Source organism: Aristolochia californica, unplaced genomic scaffold (genome assembly GCF_029961685.1).
Source record: "Aristolochia californica isolate CCGP_79_NKW_82.1479 unplaced genomic scaffold, dmAriCali1.0.hap1 SCAF_9, whole genome shotgun sequence".
Classification (NCBI taxonomy): domain Eukaryota; kingdom Viridiplantae; phylum Streptophyta; class Magnoliopsida; order Piperales; family Aristolochiaceae; genus Aristolochia; species Aristolochia californica.
This window is the reverse complement of record NW_027182290.1, coordinates 35,903,234-35,924,514: the sequence shown is the minus strand read 5'-3', so window position 1 is coordinate 35,924,514 and position 21,281 is coordinate 35,903,234. Positions and strand designations below refer to the sequence as shown.

Here is a 21,281-nt window from a genome sequence, read left to right as displayed (position 1 = left end):
GAATCTCCGATCCGGCCAAGTGTTAAGAGACATGGCCGGCGAAACCGAGAAGGCGGAGGGAGGGAATGAGAAAAATAGGGTCTCTCAGCGAGTATTTATAGTGGCCATACTGATATTGCAAATTACTATCATACATATACCTCTTTGATAGATTTCTGAATCAAAGATCTTGCCGTCTGCTTGACATGCTTGAGTTTTTATTAAATTGTACAGAACGAAAACTCGGAAAACGGCATTTTGGGCATTCAAGTTGAGGTCACCCTAACGAACGAGGACGGCTGTGGATTCGGTGAAAAGACGGCAAAGGTTACAGAGCTCTGTGCGGCTATCAAATTAGAACCATTAAATGCGCTGTTGCCAGTGTTATAAATACAAAGCTCCTGCAGATCTCACCATTAAAGGAGGGCCCTTGGCCTCCTTTAAATAATTCCCATGTTATATAAACTAAAACAGATGAAAAATCGAAAAGCATATATACTTTTGATAAGACCAACAATCCCTTGGAGAGTGCCAAGCCTGCCGCCATGTGGCTCACCCACTACCTTGGACCTCTTATCCCAAATGTCAGCTTCCTTTGTGGCATGGGACCTGGTTAGATGGCTGGACGGTTTGACAAAAACATGTAATGCCAAATTTATCCAAAGTGCTCCTAATAAATGCACACAGATTTGTGCTTCTTTGATATATCTCTTGGATCCACATCCAAGTAAACCGTTTTTATTTGAAGATATATGCATTTGGAATTGTAATAAAAAAGATTCAAAGACATTTTATCTCTCTTGATATTTTAATGTTTGAAAATTGTAATAAAAAGATTCAAAGACAATGGATGGTCCTGCATTACAACGACTCCATGATGGCTAATTGAGACTATGGTTTCACTTTGGTGAACAAAAATTTCTTCAATTGAGTGTTCTAGAAACTATGATGACGATCACCTCTAAGGACAAGCAGTCCCAATTCCTTCCATGGCGACAGCTGAGAAGATGAATCGGTCGTTTTTGGAAAATATTAGTATTCGAAATTGAACCATTCTTTACGAAGTCAAATTTTAAAACCCCTTATCTAATTTTAAATTTTTTTACATAATAATCAAGAGTCAATGCTGGAACAAGCATGCAGCATGGTCATCAAAATATAAATGTCGATGATCAAATTTAGTTATATCATATTCAGAAGATTCTTTTTAATGGCCATCAATCGCGGTGGTGGTGGTTGGAAGGAGTTGAAAGTCCGACCAGCGACAACACTGCGACAGGCGCTTCATCTCGGCTTCTTCGGAAGTAAGCAAAGACGGCTACAAATCTGGAAATTTCATTTTTTTATTTCCAGTTTCCAAAAGTCTACAGCGTGTCAATTGGAATTACCCTTCGGTTGAAAACAAAAATAAATTTTCGTTTCTGTTTGCAGAACCCAGAACGGATTCAACGAAAATGACATCCAACCAGAAGGAATCGATCAGTGTGATTATGAAGATTGACTGTGGGAATCGCTTGCACTGTACATTCTCTTGGCCTCCACATACGGAACGGATTGGACCCAGATTGCAGTCCTTTCCTTGTTCGATCCCGTTATGAATTCAATAAAAAGGAGAAAAAATGTGAAAAGTTTGTCTAAGACGGATTGAGATTTGAATGCATCTTCAGGATCATCGAGACTTGGGAGAGAAAGTACTGCAAGAATTGGGTAAACGCGAGCCAGTTTTCTGAGGCAATCTATCTCCCCACTCCGAAATTATCTTTGCTTGTTCCAAGAATCTAATTGTCCTGCTTTTTCTCTTCTCTGTTTGATTAGATAGCGGAACCCAATTCAATGCATCGTCCGTACCGGGTTTCAGCACTCGTCTTCTTCTCAGTAATGCTCTCCCTGTCTCTCTCCGAAACCGCAACCTTCAATGGGAGTACCATCTGCGGACGTTCCCGAGCTGCCGACGGCGGCGTTCTCATTCAGAACTTCGTTGCCGACATGGAAGCTCTCTCCGGCCTCGTGGGTTCCAAAGGTTGGGGAGACCACGCCGTCGGACAGACTTCTCCGTCTCCAGTTTACGGGCTGGCCCAATGCTTCGACCATCTCTCTCACATGGATTGCCTCCTCTGTTTCGCCGAATGCCGAACAAGACTACCCAGATGCCTCCCTTCCACTTCGGCGCGATTTTTTCTGGACGGTTGCTTCCTCCGCTACGACAATTACAGCTTCTATGAAGAATTCGAAGACAAAGTGAATGACAAGAGCATCTGCGGCGAGACTGAAATGGTGGGCGGAGAGAAGCTAGGAGAGCTATGGACCAATCTGGTGAACGTAACTGCGTTAGCAACTACAACGGCAGTTCAAAATGGCGGGTTTGCTATGGTAGAGAAAAAAGGTGAATCGGGAAACAGCCTTTATGGGATGGCTCAGTGTTGGAAGAGTCTGGACATTAAAGGTTGCAGAGAATGCTTGACGAATGCAGGGAAAGATATAAAGGGATGTTTTCCTAGAACAGAAGCGAGGGTCCTCAATGCTGGTTGTTACATGAGGTATTCAACAGAAAAGTTACCAGAGGCAGTGCAAGACAATCAGGACGACAAGCATGGTATGTGCATGCTTCTCCGACGTCTTTGGCTTCTATTTTCGTATCATTGTCATCGTTTCGCTCCACTTTGCAGCATCTCTCTGGTTTTACAGCGAGGAGGCTTTTTCTGCTGTCCTCTTATAAACGAAAAAGATTTTTTTGTTGCTTACGCTGTATCGACTGCAATGGGTGTTTCTGCGCATATATTATCTGGATCTTCTTTCTGTCTGTTCAAGGATCCTACTTCCTTTATGTGCCGAAAGGTCTGAGATCTTCCATGTATTGTAACTTTGTTTTTTAATTAATGTTTCAGGAACTCCCAAAGTAGGAGTTATAGTTGCAGTTGTTACGTCCGTAACTATCATCACTCTGCTTTCTATTTGTGGTGCTTGTGTTGGCTATAGAAGAATAGCAAAGAAGAGAAAAGGTATTCCGATAACAAAGCTATGTAGAATTTTCTTCAATGCCCGACATCTGTAAACTTCCTGAGTCACCTTAATTTTTCCATTTTTGCAGAGTTAAAGCGCCTGGGGAAGCTCTCCTCTGTTGTGATTCATTCTAGTCTCAACTTCAAATATGAAACACTTGAAAAGGCAACAAACTATTTTGATGCCTCACGGAAACTAGGCCAAGGAGGGTCTGGTTCTGTCTATAAGGTAACTCTGCGTGGCTCTCTTTCCTACTGTAACTGAACAATTTCCAGCTAGAAATTGGAGATATGGATTTATTTATTTATTTTTCTGGCAGGGAACTCTCTCGGATGGGACAGTAGTTGCTGTCAAGAGATTATTTTTTAATACTACACAGTGGGTGGAAGAGTTCTTTAATGAAGTGAACCTGATCAGTGGAGTTGAACACAGAAACCTTGTAAAGCTTTTGGGTTGTAGCATTGAAGGCCCTGAAAGTCTTCTCATTTATGAATATGTGCCCAACAAGAGCCTTGATCATATGCTCTTTGGTAAGGTCACCTAGATCTTTTGCTGATCATGCAAATTTTCATTATCTAAGCAAGAAACTGAAGAAGCAGCTGTTATGTTTTCTGGGCTAACTGTTGAATAAGACTATCTAGACTCTAAATTCAAAAACTATTTTCTGTTTTGATTTCTTAGAGGCAAGCCCATTTTGAGATTTTAGACATCAATGATAGGCGTATTTTCTCTGTTTTGATAAGCTGATCTGAATTGATAAAGTTAGTGACTCTAGTATCCACACTTATCCTGAATGCAGACAAGGGAAAGTCCCAGTTTCTAAGCTGGCAGCAGAGGCTTGACATAATAGTCGGTATAGCTGAGGGACTTGCATACCTTCATAGTGGTGTCAAAACAAGAATAATTCACAGAGATATAAAAAGCAGTAATATTCTTCTGGATGAGAATCTCAACCCAAAGATTGCCGACTTCGGACTGGTTCGAGGCTTTTCAGCTGACAAAACCCATCTTAGCACCGGAATAGCTGGAACATTGTAAGGAATATCTTCCATGATTAAGACTGGTAGTTCAGGGTTTAGGGTTTAGGGTTTTCTTGTTTTTTTACTCCTTTTGTCTTTGATTTCAGGGGTTACATGGCTCCTGAGTATCTTGTTCGAGGGCAACTAACAGATAAAGCTGATGTTTATAGTTTTGGTGTTCTAATTCTCGAGATTACATGTGGCAGGAAGAACACCGTTTATGCACAAGAAACTGGTTCCATTTTAAGCACAGTGAGTTCTCACTTGCAATTTGATAACGGCAATGTAATACTTCGTTTCATTCTTTATCTCATTATGGTTTCGTTCTTGCGTGATTACAGGTTTGGAAGAATTACAGGTCCAATAACTTGACAGAATCTGTTGATCCAAGGTTGAATGGCAATTTTCCTGAAAAACGAGCAAGGGATGTCCTACAAATTGGGCTTCTGTGCACTCAGGCTTTAGTTTCTTTGAGACCTTCTATGTATGAAGTGGTTAACATGTTAACCAGTGAAGATACTACCATTCCTGCACCCAAGCAACCTCCATTTTTGAATGCTAGCGTTCTGGACCCAGACACACCAACTTTGTCTTCACATTCTCTAAATTCTTCATCACAGGCTACTTCCTGGGAGAGAACAGTTGATGCAAGGGAACCAAGACAGAAATAAGCTCAAAAGATACATGCAATGTCAAATGAGCATTAGAGTTTATTTTTTCTGGGTTGCAAATCGAGCATTTGAAGCCTTCAGCAAACACATGCATATCTTTTGTAATTCACCTCCACCCACGAAGATCTGTGGGAGCTTGAAGTTACTACTGCAAAGAAGTTACAGAATCCATGGAAGGAATTGAAGACACATTTGGATTTCCAAACAAGCAGGAACTGTTTGAGATTTGAGGCAAGAAGATTGATCTCCACTGAGATAACCAATTAACCAACGTGACATCACTGTTCTTTTCCATTCTGTTCTTGTAGTTACAGTGTTTATTGATTTAGCTGCCATTTTTTACCCAGACCAGCTTAAGCAAGTATACTCATGATTGTCATGGATTAACTATTTAACACGACTTATCAAAATCAGTCCTCATGAACTAACGAAACAAAAAGGCTCCAAAACAGAGTTCATATCTTGGGACAGTAGGAACTGCAAGCAGAAGACGGATGCATTCAAACATGTGAAGAAGAATCAAAGCTCGAGAGGTCTGCAACCTCCCCTCAGATAAAAACCTGAAAAAGCTTTGCATAATAACTGTCCCTAATCTTGATGTTTAGGAAGTAAGATACGTTTTATCTCATCATAAGAAGATAATCATCTCAAAGGTTAAAGGCCAAAATTGCAGGCTAGTGAAACATACCCAGATGGATGTCCACAGTTAATATACATATCTACAAGATCTTAATGTCAATACAATTTGATAAGCTTGGTTACAAAATTTCGAGATGAGAACTCTGTTTTGGCTGAGAAGAATTCCAGCCTCGCCTAGTCAAAACCATACTGTGAAAGAGAAGAGACCCTCACATGAGGTGATTACGGATGAATAAAAGTAACAAGGACCTTGCAGGTGATTCAGTAGGAAGGCCTCTTAAGAGCAAAGGTGATTCAGAGATTGCACAGGGTAATTTATATACCTCTTCACCCTAAAAGTCAGCTGGCTGGAGAGAAATAGAACTCAAGCTCCCGCTATAACAGCCTGACAGGTCCAATTAGGTGAAAGCCATGAAACCTGGTGCAGTGTGCAAGTTCATTCCTTGAAATTCACTGAGGGACTATCTGGGATCAACCAAGCTCACTGTCTTGCTATTTCCTGAAGATTGGGTGAGTGACCCAGGCTGGGAATGAGACTTTTCACCTTCTAAATGTGAAATTCCAGAATTAGCATTGAGAAAAGGCGGCTGAGTTGCTGATGGAATAGTAAGATTATCCTTCAGCATTTTGACGATCATTGACATGGAAGGTCGTAATTCTGCTGAGGCTTGAACACAAAGAAGCCCAATTTGGAGCACTCGTGTGGCTTCTTCATGGGGAAAATTGCCTTCCAAAGTGGGATCCACAGCTTCTGGAAGTCTGTTTGACATGTGATGGTTCCAAACCTAAGAAAAATGTTGGAAAGAATAAGCTCTACTGAGATGAATTCAATTTGTTAGATCGACTTGTAGAAAGAAAACATCAGAGGAGAAAAGAGTATTACAATATGCAGAACGTGTGAAAATTCTTGAGGGTAAGAATTCCTCCTCCTGCAAATTATTTCAATCAAGAGCACACCAAAGCTATAAATGTCTACTTTCTCAGTTAGCTTTCCACGAACAAGGTACTCAGGAGCCATGTAACCTCTGCAAAAAGAACATTGTAACATTATACCAGCCAATAAATATTCAACGGAGCAAAACGATAGTTCTTTTATGAATATCCACTCTTTTTAAAAAAAGGGGAAAGATGTTTTGATTAATAGATGTTAAAGTGAATGACCAAGTGGAGGTTCATTCTACAACACTATTGATGAGATTCTTGACTTCATCAGGTCTATCTAGTGCCTAAACCTGAATGATTCAGAAAAAACCTCATTTAGGCAAGTCAAGCTTTAATCAATCACAGTAAGATACATGCTGAAGCCTAGTCAGCAAGTACGCCCTCAAATTTGTACGGTTCAAGTCGTTTTGCACCAATTCTTTAGTGAAAATGAAAGAGCTTAAAACTCTGGACAATAAAAATCTGCACTTATGGGATTCATATAGCTCTCCAAATTGATTAAGGGGGAATCCGTGCGAAGAGCCTAGGACACAAAGCTATTCCAAAAACCATAGCAGAACTGATTGCAGTCAGTCATTCCTCCATAATGAAGAGTATGACTAGAAAATGATCAATGGCACTGGATTTGAACTAATTCATGAAGGAACTTACAGTGTGCCTGCTATCCCAGTGCTGATGTGAGTCTTATCCTCTGGGAAAAATCGTGCAAGCCCAAAATCAGCAATTTTGGCTGTGAAATTATCATCAAGCAGTACATTTCCCAACTTTATATCCCTGTGAATAATCCTGTGTCCCGATTCCTCATGAAGATAAGCCAAGCCTTCTGCAGTCCCCACGATTATATTATATCTAATTTCCCAGCTTAGAGATGGGGCATCTATTCTATCTGTTATCAAGAAAAATAAAATATATTAAAAAGACAAAGACAAATCTTCTTTTGAGAAGTCACAATGAATTTTTAAAATGTGCTTGTGAAAGAGAACTAACCAAATAGATGTTGATGGAGACTTCTGTTAGGTACATATTCATAAATGAGAATGCTCTCTGGACCAGTGATGCTGCAACCTAAAAGTTTAACAAGATTTTTGTGCTCAATTCTGCTAACCAAGTTAACTTCGTTAAAGAATTCATCCACCCATTGTCTTGTATTAAAGAACAACCTCTTTATTGCAACCTCTCTACCATCAGATGGTATCCCCTGCATCGGTTACAAAAATACAAGATATGGTTACAGTGAAAACATTAAGTCAAGAAAAAAGTGCTCTTCAGATTGCATTATTGAGATTTAAAAGTGAAAGAAAAACCTTGTAGACTGAACCTGATCCACCTTGACCAAGTTTATTTGAACTATGGAAGTAATTTGTTGCCTTTTCTAGAGTTTCATACTTGAAGCTAAGTTCAGACTTGTTCACAATGGTTGCTAAAGCACCCAGTTGCTTCCGTTCTGAAATCGATAAGAACTTAAGTGAAACACCATTCTTTAAAGATAAACCCAATTTGAAATTTTTTTAATCTTGAATACAGTCTCACCTTTCCTTCTCCTTGAGAATTCCTTTCTCCCAAAAAACAGAACTAATGCAGCAACCATCAAAGATGCAATCACAGATAAGCACACAGCAAGAATGACAACAAGGTGTCGTTGCCCTAGAGAGCCACATGAAAACACATTCAATTTCTTAAAAAAATCATTGCAAGTTAATTGACATTTCCAGCTTAAAAATATAAACAGGACTGGAAAAACAACTGCCTCGTCCATTTTTGGTGGTCACCAGTAGTTTCGCACTGTTTGGCCTGATACTTAGAGACGTAAAAATTAATTAGGAGCACGAAACTAAAGATAAAAATCTTGTCTGCACTTTCAAATAATGTAGCCAATATTGCAGCTTTTAAACAAAAAATCTCTTAACTGGAAGAAGATGAAAATTTAGTTGTTCACCATTCTGGACTAATCTTCAAATGTTGAAGAGGCTGATAACTAGATTATGAAAGAAAGACAAAGAAATGGATGAAGAAAAGCTACTCACCTCCACCTCCACTACGATCATCCGACCCTGAATTGTTGTAAAAATTCTGAGTAGAATATCTCAAGTAACACCCAGAGTTCAACACTCTCCCTTCTTCCATTGGAAGGCAGGAAGTGATATTTGATACAGCCTTGTCCAAGCATGTCCTACAAGAACTCTGATTGACAGATTCCCAACATTGAGCCAATCCATATACTGTTGAATTCGGATTCGCTCCATCAATAAAAGCCGTATAAAATCCACTATTCTTTGGGGCCTGAATAGTCAAATTCCTCAGTAACTTAATAGCACTTGCTCTGAAATCAGACGGACTCCTACTCACATCTGTCTCTCCGCAAACAGTCTTATCATCAGCGCTTACTGCCTCCTCGAAGAATTCATAATCGTCATATCTTAAATAACAGCCGTCGAGGAAATTTCGACCACCTCGAGTGGCTTTTTGGAAAGGAACGCATTTGAGTATTTGGGTCTTGCACAAGGCAAAACAGAGGTCACAATCAGTCTGAGAAAGATCAGCCATGCACTGCCCAAAGGCGTAAACCGTCGCGTTCCGCGAGCCTTCAATGACTTTGGCAAAACGTTGGGAGGATATTTGAGGCGTAACTGCATCCATGGCTGCGAGAAAGTTGGAGACGAAAGTTTGACGATCAGAAGTCGAGGCTGTGCGGTTGGAGCAGATCATAGCAGCTGTTGAGATTCTTGGGTCTGACACAGAAGGAGTTGCAACGAAAAGAAAGAAGGAGATAAGGAAGAAAGATACCTCACAAGAAGACATCTCATATGAGAAAGAAAGCTTTGAAGGGATTTTAACAGTTTTACGAGCTGGGGAAAAGAATCGATTACGAAAGACACACAACAGCACGAGGAACAACGAAAGCAAAATCTAGCAAAAAAACGAGTTTGTATTCTGGAATTCTATTCTGGATGTGAAAAAAATATATTTTGAAGAAGGATGCTTGAGGCGAGAGCCTGTAGCGGTCAAGAGATCGCCTGGCTCCAGACTAAAGAGACAAAAGGAATGCGATGTCACTGAAGCGAGAAGGAAGAGATTTTTTCTCCTTGACCAAAAACGAGCTGTTCGTGGGGAGGTGTAATATTTTTTAGTCATCTACAGGGGATTCTGAGCCTCGCGGAAGCCGGTAATTGATTACTCTGAAATGGATGCTTCAAACTTCAAAGTCTCGTCCATGAATGAAGTAAACACAGATTTTATGTGCTCTACACGTTATCTTCTTGGATTGCTCTCCAAGAGTCTACCTGGGCCGACTCTGACTGTCTAACGTCGTAAAATTGATTTTCATTTTCTGACACGGAGTCTCCTTCTGGAACCTGACATCCTGGAGTTCATCCGTCCAGTGTGTGAGATTCTGAGTTACTCGCCCGAGTCCAGACGATCCGACCGACTCGTTGGGAGCCCGAGTTCAAATCTATGCTGTTTTCGCACCAACTGGATTTTCGCATGTTTCGCACCAAACGTTGAATAAACGTCAATCTTGCATTGTTGCAGTCGCTTCTGGATTGCATAAACAGACGTTCCATTGCGAAATTTATCCGCCGTTCAACGAGGTAGAGCCAAGGAAGAAAACGAGAGTCACAGAATAATTCCTACTTTTTCAGACAATTTTCTATCTAATCTTATGCGTTTCCTTTGACCTCTGAAGCGAAGGAATGACTTTCAGGATCTCGTTTATTTCTATAATAAGTGGCATCATCATGGTGCCATTAGAACGTCCAAATGAAGAAACGGAAGAACAACGCAAAACACAGATAAGAAATGTCACCCACGCTTCACGATCATTTAAATTATTAAGGAAAACGAAATGGTTACATTTGGTCCGTTTTTCTCACTTACCCATAAAACAAGTCCCTTTTTTTCTGAATTATACGTTCTGATGATGACGATATACAGGCACATTCAGAAGAACATCTAACTTGAACAAGAGAAAACAAAACAAGAAAAATTAAACTACTCTTCTTCTACAACTACGCTGATCTCACCCTTCTCTAGCATGTCATAGGATTCCTTGGTTCTCCTTTGGGTGTTCCAATGATGCATTTTCCATAAACCTCCAGCCGCGAGGCCAAGAGTTATGCCATATATAATCTCCTTCACTAAGTTAGGATCTCCCTTGGCTGCATTCACGGCCACCTTGTGGGCACCCATCTTCTCTCTGACACTATTAAATCAAAAGCACCGGTCCTCTATTAATTTCCAAACAGGGAAGCATTGTAAAGGGTAAAAAGAACTGAATGAAAGCATAAGGATGAGAAAGATTTGGTATTTCAATGCAGAAAACATGTATAACCATGTAAGAGAATCAAAGTAGAGGAACCAAGAACAGACATCTCAAGCAAACTCCCTGGCAAATTCCCAAAGTCAATAAACCAAACATCTCTAACACGTCGAATTCAGTAGTCGAGGCACAGACAAGAACACTCAAAAACTCTTTAAAAAAGTTCTATGATGGAAGCTAAAATGTTCACATAATAAGTTCCCTCGAAGGCTCGAACCTGCTCCATCCTAGGCTTCAATACAAGGACTCCATGTCTGTATCTTTCTCTCGGTGCCGAACAGAAGGAAGTTCTCCGGTAAACCATTTTCGACTCTTTCAGAACAGATGTCAATGAATGAAAAACACGGAACATATTAAGTTGAAATCATAGTAGTTGAGTAAGCAGGGACTAAGATTTACGTACCTTTCAGGCTTCAATTCGCCGAGATATTGGAACCTTTGGAAGCACAGGCGCTGGGAAAGCAGCGAAGAGGAAGAGAGAAGGACAACCGCTGGATTGATGTTACTTGTCAGAAGTACACGTGTTGCGCATAAAAGCGCTTATTCACACGTGTCGACTTTTCTAGAAATCTCGCGTTAAGGCCTCTCAATTGATTAACTCGATTTAGATTTCTCGTCTTTGTTTTGTCTGTTCGGAACCCATCGAAAAGAAGGGGAAAAAACAGGTAATTATTATTATTCTAAAAAATAAATTTAAAGGAGAATTTGATCATTATTTTATTTTTATTATTTTTAAATAATAATAATCAAATTTTTATTTTTTTCTTTCCTCTAAAACGTGAAAATTTTGGTGGAAGGCATTCCCTCTAATATCCTTTTGAGGGTTCCTTGAGCCCTGATTCCGTCTGAAGGATTTGGAAGCTGTGGCACTGAAGACGGCCGGGCCTTAGTTGCACAAATCCCAATTCAGTACATTGCCAGTTGTTGTTACAAAATATTAAAATGCAAAATGACACAAGGCAAAAAAGATAAAAAAATAGGTATAAACCACAACTTTTCGCTTGACCAGCTTTCAAGCTTTCTCAAGGGCATGTTTGAAAAATAAAAATAAAAAAATTTAACCATTATTATTCCCAAAAATTTCACCCGTCCACGTTTAGTTGCAAGGCCTCAATGAGGTTACAAACATTTCCATTTTGCACAACAGAGCACCCCTCCACCAACAGTCATCTGATATCTCCCACGGCCTCGTTGCCTATTATCAGTCAGAGAACTACTCCATGAAGTCAGCTAGCTTCCACACCACACTTCTTTCTCTTGGAGATTCAGTTGTGGTTAACGTGTTATGAGTAGTACAAATACAAACTATTAGCAGAAGCACAAGCAATCAAGTTTTCTGTTGGATGCCATGCTAAATGAAGCAACTTGGAGTTCAACTCACAAGGAATTTCACTGTTACTGGAGTATGAACTTTGGTGTGCTGCAAAGTAGGATCCTATCAGTCATCGATTCAATCTGTGCCAAGTTTAACCAAGATAAACAGGAAGAAAGTATAGGCATATTGGCAGATTATACAACCTTGGCGAGAGTGTGCACGTCCAAAACTGGAACGTGATTTTGCAGCCTTTGGAACTGTCACATGAGGTTGCTTCCTAACATTGACATCGCAATTGGATAATGTACATGTCAGGTGGAATAACAAAATGGATATCTGATTCATTAATAATGCTCTACCACGAGCACAGGTTGGTTCATAACCTGTCAACCTGCTACTTCACCAAGATTGATAGCTGTACATTTTTTAACATTAGCAGTTCCAAATAGCCTCTTTAAGATGTTTCCAGTGTACTGCTATTTCCTGGACTGATCACCCCATATGGATGATTTTTAAGGACTAAAAGTGAATGCCCATATACCACAGACAGTATCATTATTTTAGGAAGAGCATATCAGCATATGAGGCATACCTGTTGGGATTTTTGCTAGCTTCCAGCGTAAGCCCTTCCTCACTTCCAGTGTCAAGCAAGAACACGCGAAAAAGATTGCTAAACCATTATACAGAGAGCACAGTAAAGTATTATGTCAACAACTGAAACTATTAAGTGGTAGACAGTCATATCATGCTCTCAGTTGAATCATCAAGCTGCATCATTCTAAGGCACGAACCTATATGTTCCAGTTGCAAATTGAAGACCATCTCCACTGAGGCAGCACTCAAATTTGTCGAAAATTGAATCATGGTTATATAAATCGCATAACTGCAGATACCATGTTGTATGCTGTCAAACTTTAATTTACCGTAGGCTAAAGAGTGCAGAGCATCTATACTTGGTCAACTTCACCACATGCTAATTTGCTATTTTAAGGTCCACTGAATCATATAATTACTAACAAGGAAGATAAAGAATCAGAACCTCTGTAAACACTAGAACAATGGGGTTCATTCAGTGAAGAAAAAAAATATATGAAAAACTCAAGATCAGCAGTTCTAAAAGTAACCTTCTTTTTAATGACAATGAGAAGATAGAATTCATTAGATTAATAGTGGGGCTCCCAAAGGAGACGAGTACAAGGCATCAAATATGTTATAATCAGGAAATTTCAACCAGGATAAATTTAAAGGGGAGGGAGTTGTCAACAGTGTGATGTTGCCAGGTAACTCTCTCCCTAGCCAAAGCATTAGCAATGCTATTAGCAATAGGACAGTATTACAATTTGATGAGTTGCAAGATGATCTGTGGATCAGAGACAGCTCTTAAGATGTGAGAATCATGGTAATAAGTCACGGCAGACTTAAGACTTGTTTTAAATCAGTTAGACTGCCTCTATTTAATTCTTGAGTTCATACATTTGAAAAAATATCATCTTTCTTTCCCATAAAAAAGATGATAAGTGAAGATCATAAATAAGCAGAGTTGACAGGTATAGGCCGCTGGGGTTAGGTTTGCATTCTGTTTTAAACTGACGCATGTTGTGAAAAGGCGAAACAGTCCGTGTAGTAATAGCATTAATCGCCCTTTCCGAATCAAACAGGCAACCCAAAAGATATCCTCCTCTCCTCTGCATTTGATTGACATCTACGAGATAAGTTAAACCCTCTTATCTCAAAGAATACAAGCAAGTGAACGAAAATAATATTTAACATCTTCAAGGGTACTCACTGTGCATCTTTTCATCACATTTAACCATGCTCACTTTCAAAATATTCAAAATAACAAAAAAAAAAAGAAGAAGCAAATTTATATACACCTATCCAAGACTTGTAGACTCTGCTTTTACAGGTGGAAACAGGTCATCTCACCTTTGGGCGAAGGTACTCATGGATCTTAAAAGTGGCAACAGGAGTAGTATCCATGCGAAAGTCCCATAGCTGCAAAAGTGATACTTTATTCGAGTAAAAATGAGACTAAACTATGTTAAGCAATTGTTAATAAGACAAAGATGGCTCAAAATGCTATTCTTGTTTAAAACCAAAACTGCAACTAACTTAAAATGAAGGCATATCTGTACAGTGATGATCAAATTCAAATTTCAGTTCCAGACTGAAGGAATTTTTTTTCATGGATATTGAAATTAAAGATATTGAAACGTGGAAATATAATACCACGGCATCTATTACTCAGGAAAATACAGTGACAGGTAAAAATTATCTCCTGGAAGAGCAGAAGATAAGTAACGGTACAAGCCAACACGAATTACTTGAATGTTTGAAGAACCAGGCTAGGTGTGTGTGCCAAAACAAAATTAAATGAAACGAATTTACACTAGAAAGCATAGTTATTTCTGATTCATAAATTGTGTGAGATATATAATACCTTTAGATTCATGTAATCTCGACTCAAAACGTGCCTTCCATCTCTTGAAAACTTCAAGTCAGAGATAGAGGCAATTATCTCAGTGAAAAATGATCTACTTCCATGGTTTTCCCGATCTAGTAATCTGTGTGATGTTTTAAATTAGAAAGTTCATGTGTCGTTCACTGCATGAACAGAGTTACATGAATCTGGCATATAAGATAAAACACAAGTGGAATTTACAAGGATAGTACAGGAGAAGGCAAGCTCACATCCTTGCTTGTTGGTCACAGAGTGCTGATTTTCGCATGTCAACCAGCCGAATAAATCCTCTTGAACTGCCATAAGCTAGAAGATTACAACTGAGTGGATGGAACTCTGCTGATGTTATCACCTCTGTTTGGAGAATTTAATACATTATTAGGTAAAGCAATATTAGAAAATTAAAAATATTAGAAAATATTTGTTTGCAAATGAGATGTCATGGGATATTGTTTTACATGTGATAGCGTTCACTGACGTTAAGACTTTTTATCAACATCATACATAGATGTGTAAATGAAATGTCATGGGATATTTTTTTAATTGTGAGAGTCCTCACTGATTTTAATACTTTCTGTGCACCATTATGCATAGTGATGCCCATAAGCTGGTTTAAGCTATTTTAACTACAATCAATATCATCCTATCATTGTCAAGTCATTGTCAAAGCCTTATCCAACTATATTGAGAATTTCTACAGGAGCACTCCACTCCATTCTGCACTATCATTTGCTAGCGTTCATGTTAGATTTATATGTTTGATTTCTTCTTGAACTATATTTGGCTAAACATGCTGTTAATTGATCCAACTCCTCAAACTTGAATTCTGCGTGATAGTCCATTACATGCACTTTGAAGACATTGCGGAAGACTAAATTACCAGTGAGGTCCTCCATGTTAGATGGTTTCATGTCCACAATGTTAAAACATTGATCACTAACTTCCAGGTTCCACAGGTGTATTCTCAGGTCATCAGCAGAGATGTAAGTCTCGCCATCGCTTGAACCAGCCCACAAAAGTAAATTAGGTCAAATCAGAACCTAAAAGTTAAGTGCATTAATTTTGAAACTGCTATGAGCAACACATGATGGTAATTGAATTTAACTATTAAGACGGGAAAGAAGGAAAAAAGAAAAAGCTATGAACAAGCAAATTATGCCATGCTTTGCACATGACGGTTTTTTTCCTACAAGCGAATAATAAAGGGTCCTTTTACCTGTTGTTTGAGATGGAATTAATATTAAAATCATGGGCATGAGCATACACCCGCCTGCATCTTGCAGAAGCATTATCTTCAAGTCTATCCATCTAGTCACGTGAAAGAGATAAACAACTTCTATAAGTCTCCAAACCCTTGAAAAGTAACTATTATTCTCTTTTGCCTATTAACTTCAAAAATCTAATAAGGAGCAAAAAAAGAGTATCATAACACCAATAGGCCTACTACCACTGGGATATGTTCAACAGATGAGGCAAGGACATTTTTAGGCTTTTTAGGAGTCCACTCCAAGCGATAGCCATGAGGAACAGTTTCTGCATTTTGCTCCATAATGAAACTCTTCTCAGCCAAAAGAGAATTTTCTGAACAAACAAATGGATTTGGATCCATTTCTTTTACCTTCTTTACTTTCTGTTCTAAAACCTGGATTTCCAATTCGGGCAAAATTAAAAATTCAGCATCTCAAATGAACAAAACATCCCCTTTAATAAACAACTTATATATTGAATTTTCACCTAAATAAGCACATTACCTTCCATAGTTTAATTGTCCGGTCATTTGCTGAAAGAATAAATAGAGCATTGTTAGGGGTAGGACACCATCGTAATTTGTTGATCTTTTCTTCTATTTCCAAACTCTTCAGGTAATCAAACTATAGGAGAAGGAATATGAATCACAATCAGCAATTCATATTGTAGACTCCAAATTTGAAATAAAATCAAATAAAAGCATGCCTCAGGCTCATGGCTCTGAAACTCAGTTTTGTAGCGATATTCAGGCTGTGTAGTGGCTTGATAATCCAAGCTCTCCAACTTCTTTTGTGAGAGAGACTAAGAAGATTTCAAGAATCAATAAGTAAAATGGAGCATTAGAAACTTGGCCTCTTACCAGTCAATACAAAGATGAAGAAAGCAAAAGAGAAAATATCAATAAATAAAGCATATCGAAATGGTTTGAGAATTTGGACAGAGTAAGATTGTTACGTTTCAAATGATTCTTACATCCTTTCTGTTTGTCCTTTCAAAAAGTACTACTCGACCTTCACGATCTCCAGTGGCAAGATATTCACCTCTTTTGTCAAACTCAAGAGCAGATATAATATCAACTACAAGTAACCAACAAATACAATCAGCTTTTGAATAGTTGCAACAAAACAAATGTAAATGACAGAACAGAGAAGAAATGCACTCTCAACTACTCAACACCTGAGCCCTTTCATGCATCAAACAAAAAATCCACTTTTCTTGTTTCCACTCATTTCATTCAAGAGAAATAAAAGGTACAAAGACTACAAGGTAAAAATTTATACAGTGTTGTCTCAATCTTTTAAGGAATCGGAAATTTAAAGAAATGGAAAACAGAACAAATCCATGAAAAAAAATTTAGTTATTGTTATATATACTATAAATGGAAAACAGGACAAATCCATGTAAAAAAATTCATCTATTGTTATGTATGCTCCAAAATTACAATAGGTCAAAACATTTACAGCGTTGGATGTAACCACAACTCAGGTAATGCACAGAGATATCTCTTCATCTAAAAGAAGAATAATGATATTAGGAATTTCCAACCTTCTGGAATCTCAGTTGGAAACAGAATAGTCACCTTTCCAGAAGATTGTGCACATCAATTACAAGCAAAGGAAAACCATGTCGCTAAAATCTGAACAGCCAATTTCCATAAATTGAACAACCAAAAGGCCAGACAACAAAAACTGAACGACAAGAATTTAAATTTTCATTAAATTTAAAATTATTATAACTCATAATTTCGTTGAGTCGGCTTCCTATTCCCTTATCTGCCTGGTTTGAAGTAGTGTCCATTATGTCATAGAGTAACTGCAATTAGAAACTCATTTACTTAATCCGAACGTGAACTACTAATCCACTGTTTGATTTAACTAAATATCTGAATATGAATCCTATGTTGTAATTTTCAGTTTTAGTTTTATTTTCTAAATTACTTTTCAGTTCTAGGTAATAAACCGATCCTTTTTGTGACCGAATACGGTTATTGACTTATGACAGATCGCTTGTAGTCATATAACAAATTTAATCAGATTCTTAAACAACTAGCCCTCCAGTGCATATCCATAGCTCTGCTTCATTTTTAATGCACATAGCTAATAATAATCAGCAGATAACGGAAAGTGGAAACCATAGAATAAAAATCATCAGAAGGAAAAAGATTTGAAAATTGTAACGACTTCAGCTATAACTATTGACAAAACGAAAACATAATAGCTTGCGAGAAATATCAAATAAAGAACAACAAAAATACTATCGTGAAATTTCTAACCATCTTGAACTTCCTCTCCGGGAGTTCGCTCCCCGAAAACCTGACAGAACTTCCATTCCAAAGGCGGCGAACCTTGGATACTCATTGGTTCTCAACAATTCTGCGAGTAAATCCTTGTAAGCTGAGGCGTCACAGACTCGCTCTCTGTTATCTAACGCCATAAAAACCATCAAAACTCATGAGCGAATTTGGAACTGAGTATCAACTGATCATAGCCGGAAAAATAGTCCACTTCACCTGCGATCGAATCTTCTTTTCCGTACCGCTCTCCATCTGTGTAATGTTTACATGGGAGGAGAGTCTGTTTATGGATGTTGCCTACAAGCGGCACGAGTGGCGCCAGAGAAGCCAAGTCACTGTAGGCGCCGAGAGCTGGAACCGGATTGTCCGAAGAATGACGTGGAATGGATATCTTTTCTTTAATTACAGCTGCTAAACTTGGATCAATGAGTCCCTCTGATATTACCGAAGCGAATTCGAATAGGTTAATGCAGTAATTCTTCCTGATTGAGAGATTAGAGGGTACTAAACGACAGTAGAACTGTAGTTATTCTCGAGAATTTTTATTTCAGTAAACTCCAACTTTATTTTTTTATAAAACTTACTAAAAAGACAAAAAGTATTTATTTACTCTTCCTTAACTAAACGTGAACAAATGAAGGTCGCTTAACTATTTTTGTATCATTATAATACCCAATCTATTTATTAAATATTAAATCCTAAATATTTACATTAAGATAATAAAGTTTTCAGGCTTTTAGCTAAAAAAAATAATATGATAATGTTTATCAACAAAAAATTATGATATTTTTAGCCAAAACAATGAAACTAATAGGGTTTTTTACCAAAATAACTAATTTCAAAAACATATTTCGAGAAACGACAACTTATTTTGAAAAATATCCAACTTTGACCGGTCTACTGTATATGTATACAGTCAAAGGTGAAACGTAATCTTTGACTGATTACGTGTCACCACATCATCGGTATAGTGTGAGTAGATGAACACATCAATTGCCGCGTCATTATTTCAACACGTCATCTGCCACGTCATTAAATGATAAAAAATTGAATAATTTTTATTTTAAAAATCAAATTTATGAATACACTTTTATTACCTTATATCTAAAATAATAAATTATAAAAAAATATAATAAACAATTTAAAAATTAACTCTTACTTATTTAACACCATTTATTATTGATTAGAATATTTATTAATTAAAAATAAATTTTATCGTTACACTTTTTATTACTTTATATTTTTTAAAAATAAAAATAAAATAAGTATACTAATTAATTAAAAATTTTATTGGCATATTATCGATTTTAAATATTTAAAAATTTAAAATATTTTAAAAATAGAAAAAATATTACTCTTACCCATTTATTATCGATTTAAAATATTTATAAATTAAAAAAAATCTTATTCTTAAGTCTTACCCATTTATTATCGATTTAAAATATTTATAAATTATTTTTTACAAAAAAATTTATTTTAGAGTTTTAAACACAATTTATTTGTATACTTTTTATCACCTTATTTAAAAAATAATAAATTATTAAAAAATATTATTTAATTAAAAATCTTACAACACCATTTATTATCGATTTAAAATATTTATTAATTGAAAAAATATGAAAATTTTATTTGAGTTTCAAAAAGAAATGTATCGATAAATTTGTGTTTTAAAACCCTTTCCATGCTGTAGATTTAAAGCCCTCGATGGAATTGAAGCAAAAAATGTTAAGTTGTGATCAGGACACAAGGGAGAGTAAATACTATAAATATCGATGATGTCAAAGAGATCGTTAATGGGAGCCATGGCGTCCCAACATATTTGACCCGGGTTTTAAAGACTGAAATTACATTTTTCCTTTATCTCCCTGCGACTCTCATCTGATATCATTGCATGACTCCATGCATAATCTACAAAGCTATTCTGGTATGTCTCCAAGTCTATCCATCCACTACCAATATGCATACAGTTTTCAATCTTTTTTTCTTAATTTGAAAATTCTAAATATGATCAATGGAAAGTCATTCCTTTAATAATAAAACAATCTAGACAAGCTAAAAACTATTCCCAACTTTTTTTATTTTCTGATTCAACAATAACAAAAGCTAGAGGAAAAAAACCATCATTCCCATCAAAAGTAGTAGCAATCAACAGACATGCAGGATACTTCCTATATAAATGTGTTCAGTATTGGAATCCTGCAATGGATGACCCAAATGCCCAAAAAACACAGTTAAACATCTTTTCATGACCAAATTCCTCACAACACAGTATATATTCATTAGCTAGATTCACCTCTTTTATTGCATCTAAAAAACGCGGCAAAAAATTATATGATTCATCCCAATCACCATAAATTGCTTTTATAGCCTTGCATTTTGCTCTCCATGTTTTCCCATACTTGACAGAGATATGAAATTTATCTTTTATGATCTGTTGTATATCATTAGGACTCAAAGTAAATTTCATCCTCACTGTTGGCATAATAACTTTACAAATGAAAGATAATGTACTCAGTTGATTATTGTGACATATAGTACTATTAGCACATGTGTGATCTCCACCATACTTTATTATCTTAAATTGACGAATCCTTCGATCACATGATGCAAAAATACTCCAAGGGCATCCATCTACACCACATTTAATTTTATAATCATAACTGCTAGACCTCAATGTCTTATACTCAACATGTCTTTCAATCGAGTATTTTCTCAAAAAATACATCATATGAGACTTATCCTCAAATATTTGACCCACACTGATATCATTTGATGTTGATTCTGAAATGTTTATTGTTCTAAAATCATCTTTGATACATCTAGTATTAACCTCCCAGGCATCTTCATATATATCCAGGTACCCAATTCCATCTATTTTTTCAACTCTGTTACTATGAACCCTGACTTCGAATAACTCATCCCCCTCCCCTTCAATATCTTCTAAACCAATATCATTATGACTAAAACTATCAATATCATCATCATTAACAACCCTGAATAAACACAACAATAAACATAAAAATCCGAGTATGGATAACATAAATATCACACATTTAAGAACGAAAGGGTAAAAAAATAACATGAGAGAAGACGTTCCACATTCAAATAGTGATGCAATAGACAAGGGATTCAAAAACCTCACTTCACGCCCTTGTGTATTAAACCTATATAGATAATAGTTTGTACTTAAAAACAAGTCATGTAAACTTAACAATTCATATCATAAATATACGAATATGTGTACATGGTAATTCTTGTTATTGGGGATAGGATGTTTCACCAATAAAGTTTTGATTCCTTGTACCTTTCCTTCTATGGGCTCTTTGTCTTAAGACCTTTTCTAAGAAAATCTCAACCATAGATCGATTACTTGAAGCCATCTCAAATAATTCAGTC

The 21,281-nt window shown here is 37.1% G+C and overlaps 4 protein-coding genes across 6 annotated transcripts; 1 reads left to right on the top strand and 3 right to left on the bottom strand.

Moving 5' to 3' along the window:
* The first annotated feature begins 1,533 nt into the window (after positions 1-1,533).
* Positions 1,534-5,025, top strand: LOC137940296 (cysteine-rich receptor-like protein kinase 42). Of its 2 annotated transcripts, XM_068785267.1 has the most exons (8): positions 1,534-1,686; positions 1,795-2,572; positions 2,865-2,978; positions 3,068-3,207; positions 3,299-3,509; positions 3,779-4,013; positions 4,106-4,250; positions 4,340-5,025. In XM_068785267.1, exons 2-8 carry the CDS (start codon positions 1,813-1,815, stop codon positions 4,667-4,669), a joined length of 1,935 nt encoding a protein of 644 aa, XP_068641368.1. In that variant the 5' UTR covers positions 1,534-1,686; positions 1,795-1,812; the 3' UTR covers positions 4,670-5,025. The 2 variants fall into 2 exon arrangements, with proteins under 2 accessions (XP_068641368.1, XP_068641367.1); XM_068785266.1 differs by having other exon boundaries at positions 1,534-2,572.
* Positions 5,026-5,522: 497 nt separating this feature from the next.
* On the bottom strand, positions 5,523-9,049 carry LOC137940889 (cysteine-rich receptor-like protein kinase 3). Its single transcript, XM_068786006.1, has 7 exons — positions 8,275-9,049; positions 7,781-7,894; positions 7,555-7,694; positions 7,238-7,448; positions 6,902-7,136; positions 6,192-6,333; positions 5,523-6,093 (listed from the first exon to the last, which is right to left on the bottom strand). The coding sequence occupies exons 1-7, from the start codon at positions 9,047-9,049 to the stop codon at positions 5,770-5,772; spliced, it is 1,941 nt and encodes a 646-aa protein (XP_068642107.1). The 3' UTR covers positions 5,523-5,769.
* A 1,166-nt stretch (positions 9,050-10,215) lies between these two features.
* LOC137940301 (putative cytochrome c oxidase subunit 5C-4) lies at positions 10,216-11,004 on the bottom strand. 2 transcript variants are annotated; one of them, XM_068785277.1, is made up of 2 exons: positions 10,972-11,004; positions 10,216-10,451 (listed from the first exon to the last, which is right to left on the bottom strand). In XM_068785277.1, the coding sequence occupies exon 2, from the start codon at positions 10,436-10,438 to the stop codon at positions 10,241-10,243; it is 198 nt and encodes a 65-aa protein (XP_068641378.1). In that variant the 5' UTR covers positions 10,439-10,451; positions 10,972-11,004; the 3' UTR covers positions 10,216-10,240. The 2 variants fall into 2 exon arrangements, with proteins under 2 accessions (XP_068641378.1, XP_068641379.1); XM_068785278.1 differs by lacking the exon at positions 10,972-11,004 and adding an exon at positions 10,786-10,865.
* Positions 11,005-11,605: 601 nt separating this feature from the next.
* LOC137940298 (serine/threonine protein phosphatase 2A 55 kDa regulatory subunit B beta isoform-like) lies at positions 11,606-16,177 on the bottom strand. The gene is made up of 12 exons (XM_068785270.1): positions 16,096-16,177; positions 15,963-15,986; positions 15,792-15,877; positions 15,561-15,652; positions 15,225-15,343; positions 14,575-14,698; positions 14,324-14,447; positions 13,810-13,878; positions 12,675-12,766; positions 12,476-12,553; positions 12,087-12,160; positions 11,606-11,988 (listed from the first exon to the last, which is right to left on the bottom strand). Exons 1-12 carry the CDS (start codon positions 16,100-16,102, stop codon positions 11,852-11,854), a joined length of 1,026 nt encoding a protein of 341 aa, XP_068641371.1. The 5' UTR covers positions 16,103-16,177; the 3' UTR covers positions 11,606-11,851.
* Positions 16,178-21,281: the final 5,104 nt, after the last annotated feature.